This window comes from Chrysochloris asiatica, unplaced genomic scaffold, assembly GCF_000296735.1.
Source record: "Chrysochloris asiatica unplaced genomic scaffold, ChrAsi1.0 scaffold00007, whole genome shotgun sequence".
NCBI lineage: Eukaryota > Metazoa > Chordata > Mammalia > Afrosoricida > Chrysochloridae > Chrysochloris > Chrysochloris asiatica.
In genome coordinates, this window is record NW_006408525.1 from 13,176,126 (window position 1) to 13,182,125 (window position 6,000).

At 37.2% G+C, this 6,000-nt stretch overlaps 1 protein-coding gene across 1 annotated transcript in view; it reads right to left on the bottom strand.

The window, feature by feature from the left end:
- ANKFN1 (ankyrin-repeat and fibronectin type III domain containing 1) overlaps window positions 1-6,000 on the bottom strand; it is a 222,935-nt gene that overhangs the window by 68,700 nt on the left and 148,235 nt on the right. Inside the window, exon 8 of the mRNA XM_006833645.1 lies at window positions 2,196-2,286. Coding sequence (XP_006833708.1) covers window positions 2,196-2,286 — 91 coding nt within the window. The remainder of the gene's footprint in view (window positions 1-2,195; window positions 2,287-6,000) is intronic.

Consider the following 6,000-nt stretch of genomic DNA (forward strand, 5'->3'; position numbering starts at 1 on the left):
GGCTGGCTGACTCTTCATCTACTTGTCTGCCTAAAAAAAAATCCCAAAACTATTACCACTGAGTTGATTCCAATTCTTGGTGACCTTATATAAGGTTTCCAGGAGTAGACAGCATCATCTTTGTCCTGCAGAGCAGGTGGTTGGGTTGAATTGCCAACTATTGGTTAGCAGTCCAGTGCTCATCCTACATCAATAATCTACCAGGGACAATAATAATCTCAGTGTAGGAGAGAGACATGCTAAGAGCTTGACCAATCCAGGCTCAATACTGGCTCGGCCACATACATTGAACAAGGCAAAATCTCTCTGAAAGCCAATTTCCTGATTAATAGAGGAGGACTACAGTGTTGTCATTAAGAACAAGGACCATGGGACTTGGATCTGGCTCAAGGCACTTCCTAAATGTGTGATCTTAGACTCCTATATGCCTCTGTGTTAAAAGTTCCCTCATTAGTAAAATAGGTCTAATCATAAAAACAATCTCATAGTTTTGTTGTGGTTCTTGTGAGGATTAAGTGAGGTGCTGACTGGTCCTAGGCAAGGGTTGTCATAAAACATGGGAAGTACATAAACGCATAAAAAAAGAAGACTAAAGGAACTCAATTCCATAACCCAAATTTTCACTGTTAAATCTTGATGGTTGTATAGAGACACATTTCATTGAAATCAAATTCACAATGTATATATTTTTAAGTGTTTGCATTTTGCTCAGTATGATGGACATGATATATATATATATATATTATACACTATATTTTATTTTGGAGTTCTGGTATAGCGCTGTGGGTTAATGCGCTGGACTGTAAAGTTGGTTTGAGCCACAAGATTGGTGGATCAAGCTCACCAACTGCTCCTTGGAAACACCACACAGGGTTGCTATGGGTCAGAACCAACTCAGCGGCACTTGACAACAGTATACTTTCTTTGGAGCCCTGGTGTACCACTGTAAGATATGTACTAGACTGCTAATTTTAAGGTCAGTGGTTCAAATTCACTAGCTGCTCCTTGGAAACACTATACCAGGGTCATTATGAGTTTAAACCGATGTGATGGCACTTAACAGCAACAACAACATTCTTTATTTAACCATTAAATTAATATTGGATATTCGTTCTCCATATCACACACAATATTTTACTATTATCAATACACTGCTGTTTCCAGCATCTCTGTTTCTTTAGGTTAGATTCCTAGATGTGTAATTATCAGGTAAAAGGAAATGGATTTTCTGAAAGCAGTTGGTGTATAATGCCGTATTGCTTTCTATAGAGGATGTAGCCATTTGTATTCTCACAAGAACACATCTAATACTATTTTTAACTATCACATTAGTGAAGTTTTTCTTTTTTTAAATGAAAATAAAATTCAGAGCTATAGTCTCATTATATAAAAAACTCTATCCTATGGTATGTCTAGAGATGTTTGTTTAGGTTTAATTACATTTTCTGATTAATAGAGAGTTACTAAACATTCTAGAATGGAGTCCTGGTGTGGCGCTGTGGGTTAATGCGCTGGACTTCAACCTTGGTTTGAACCACAAGGTTGACTGTTCAAGCTCACCAGTCGCTCCTTGGAAACACTATATAGTGTTGCTATGCATCGAAATGGACTCAAAGGCACTTAACAACACAATAAAACATACTAGGCATAAATTATTAATTTTCAAATAATTAGATTTTGCAGAATGTTGAAGTCAGAACTACAATTGTTCTAGATTATAACTGTAGGAAAATGCTTGTTACTAAAATAGGTTTTCTTTCTACAGAATGTTGGATAAATAAAATTTGATGGATTTCATTCTCTTATATCAATGTGGATGTATCCTCTGGTGGTGAGGAAGAGAAGATGAGAGATTCCATGGACCATAAGCCTCTGGGTCAGCTAAGTGCAGTGTGCCACCTCCCACATCCTCATGGTAGTCCTGCAAGAGGCTATGATTTGACCCAACTACAGATGTTGAATTGAAGCTCAAGAGTTTAAACTAATGAAATGTACAATGAATATCAAATTTGGTCATAGTGATTCCAAATTCCCTCTCCTTCCATTCTAGTGAGTGACCTCCATAAAAAACCTCATTCATTGTGCTGCTCTGAGGGAGTCTTGTTGGCCCCAAGCAGTGGGGAGGGGTATGGCAATGGTGCCCTGAGGATTTGGAGCCTGTTGTCAGTTGGAGAGAGTACACAGCCACCACCTACTAGAAGGAGAGGCACATGCCGGTGTTGTGGTCTGAGCAGGTCCCCATCCTTTCATGTTATAAGCCGAGACTTGAACAAAATACTGTTGGCCCTGCAAAGTATTGAAATAAAAAGAAGGATGTATCAGGCATCATATCAACCCATTTTTCCCTAGATGCAGATCTCTGTGTCTGATTACCTTGCCCATCCATTTGGAACTCTGCTGCCCAGAGTTTACTTTTTGACTTAACTTGGCTATTATGTTTTATCTATTATCACAACCAAATTTGGAATTCATTCTTAGTTTATCTATGCTTTCTTTTTTTTTCAAAATTGGAATATGAAAATTACCTTTCTTGTATGAAAAATCTTTCAATAATCTTTTAAAGTCACACAATTTACAAGATTCCAGCAATCTTTAAAAGTCACATGGTTTACAAGGTTTGTTTACCAAAGATAGCAATCCCCACTCTCACCATTTTTTCCCTCTTTGGAAGCTAGCACCATTATTTTTTTTAGTAGATTAACTTATTTTATAAAATAAATAATACTTAATGTCTTTTCAAATTTGTACATTAAAGATCTGCCTCATTTTTTAAATGACTGTATATATTTTACTGTGGGCCAATGCCATCATTTATTTAACCAGTCCTTAATTGATGGACATTTACATTGTGTCTGACATTTGTGCATAGTAAATAACACAGCAATAAATACCATTTTATAGTTTTATCATATTTATTCAATCTGTATGCTGAGCAATTAATCTGAGAAGCTGGACTGTATGAAGAAGAACAGGATATTAGGATTGAAGGAAAACTCACTCACAACCTGCATTGTGCTGATAACACAACATTGCTTGCTGAAAGCACTTACTAGTGAAGATCAAAGTTTATACCTTTCACAAGGACATAGCCATGGAGGCCTAGAGCTGAGAGTGAAGCATCCAGCTGATATGAAGTGAGGGGAGAGTCACAAGAATGCCCAAACTTGCAGTTAGTACCCATTTGACCTAGCCTCAATGGCTTGATAATCAGAACTCAACTAAGGGAAGATAAAAACATCAACAATTTTTGATAAAGGAAATAAGTGTAAATTGCTACAATTTGATGAACTTGACCTATACTTATATAGTAGCTCAAAATACCAACTGAGAGGGAAGGAGTCTTCACCTCAAGTATCAATCCTATCCCCTCTGTATACAGGGTAGATAGGGACAGGCAACTTAAGCATTGGCTACCTAAAATGAGGGGGCGATAAAGGCACGAAGTGACTGGCTTACAAGTTTTCCAGAGGGAGTTTAAGTGTGCAGGGAAAGGTAGAGTCCCTAGTGAATAGTTTTCATCTTGTCTAGATGGGTCTGGTGAAAAGAGATGGGGATAAAGTTATTATGATTCAATAATAAGTAATTGTTATCATGACTAATTGTGACTGTCACAACTGTAAAAGTAGAAGTTTTGTAACAAAAATGGGGGAGTAGTTAATCTTACAATACAAAAACAGAGAATCTTAGGACCATCAAGAGAGAAGAGCACAAGCAGAGTGTGGGACCCTATCCAGAGAAGCAGCGACACCAGAGATGAGGACATGGAGAGAGGGAGCAGCTGTGGACTGTGGACTCAGGGACAGAGAGGGACTAGGTACTGGTGGGCATGAGGCCAGCTTGCAGAATGTGCCCTTTGGTTGTTTATTATATATTCCTGAGTGTTTCTGTGTACATCCTCCCCTCGACCCCAAATAAAAAAACAAAACAGGGAATAGAAGCAAATACTGTTGAATGATCATGCACAGAAATTGTAATCATTGCAATGAAATGATGGTGTAAAGCTGATGTTCTCCCATGTAAACTATCACTCAGTTCACAATAAAAACTTAACAACAACAACAAAAAGACTGTACCTTTCAATATGATTACACCTCAACCTAAAAGAAAAATCCTCACAACATCATGGTAAACCAAGAAAAGACTGATGTTGTCAAGGGTTTCATTTTATTTGGATTCACAGTCAACACCATGGAAGCAGCAGTCAAGAAGTAAAATGACTAACTGCAGTGGGCAAATCTACTGCAAAGACTTCTTCAAAGTGGTAAAAATAAAAAATGTCACTTTGAGGACTAAAGTGCACCTTACTCAAGCCATGGTAGTTTCAGTTGCCTCATATGCACATGAAAGCTGGACAATGAATAAGGAGACCTTAGAAGTATTGATGCATTTGAATTATGGTGTTGGTGAAGAATATTGAATATACCAAGGACTGTCTGAAGCATGAACAAATCTGTCTTGAAAGAAGTACAACCAGAATATAGAAAGGAGGATGGCAAGACTTCATCTCAGTTACTTTGAACATGCTATGTGAAGTGACTCGAGAAGAACAAGAGTCCCTAGAGAAGGACATCATCGCTTGGTAAAGAAGCGGGTCAGTGAAAAAGAGGAAGACCCTCAATGAGATGGATTGACAATGGCTGCAACAATGAGTTCAAACACAGTAACAACTGTGAAGATGGAGACAGACCAGCTTGTCTTTTGTTCTGTTGGGCATGGGGTCACTATGAGTTGGAGTCTACTCAGCAGCACCCAACAATAACAGAAACAAAACTGTTTACTTTGTGTTCAAACTTAAAAACAAACAAAACAGCTCTTAGGTTTTACTTTAATTTTGAAGCTATTATCTAAAAAATTACATTCTTTAATGTTTTCCCTTTTTGTGACATTAAGGATTAATGAGTTATTTTGCTTGCTGATAATCTTTTCAACTGTTGCATGGCTTTATAGTTTTTCTTTGAGTAGTTTTTTTTAGTGACTGCAAAGGGGTATTTGATAATAAACTATTTGGCAAAATGGTAAAATGGTGTCTGAAGTTTAAAAAAACAAAAACATCTTTGTAGAGCCTTTGCTAGGAATTGAATCATATTGCCCTCACTATATTACGAAGGTTTTAAAAAATATTAAAAATCTATTTCTATGTATATCAAGGTTACTGTAAATGTGTAAATCTACTTCAGGCATTTATGTTATCAGGGTAGTGTCTGCATTATTCTCATTGGACAGTTACGTGGGGAAACGGAATCTTTATAAAAATTAGTTCAGATACTAGAGGACCTCTCTATGAGACTCTTCCATTTATATCCCCATATCTCTTTTTCTGTTAAGCAATGGAAATTCCCAAGGGTTTCATCTGGATCTGTTCCATCTTGTGAGCCATAAGATAGGGAATCAGGATTTCTGCTGATACCATCTCTGGGGGCCACCCACTCAGGAGTTTGTTTGCTCTGGTAATCCACTGTTTTATCCTCTGGGGCGGGGGGGGGATGTGTGATGAGGACTAAAATTCAGAATTCCGTGGTAGTGACCCAACCACCAAGAATTCTATTCAAATAAGCTTGTTCCAAGTGGAAGAGATATAGCCTAAAGAAGTTTCTAAATGCTTGGTTTCAGGATTACAATTTACAAATACTGTTTAAATTGATTCGTCTTTTAGAAAAAAACCACCATCACCAAAATTCTTTATCACCCCCATGCAAATGTACTAATATATGAAATATTATATATATATATAAAAGTATATATATGTTTAGATATTTATATAGCTATATACATATATATCAAGGTATTATATATATAAGGCGCTCTGGTAGCATAGTGGTTACAAATCGGGCTGCTAACTCCAAGGTCGGCAGTTCGAAACTACCAGATTTTCTGCAGGAGGATGAGGCTTTCTGCTCTCGTAAAGATTTGCAGCCTCGGAAACCTTGTGAAGGGTCACCATGAGTTGGAATCGACTCCATGGTACTTAACAACAACATTACATATGTATATTTTATATAT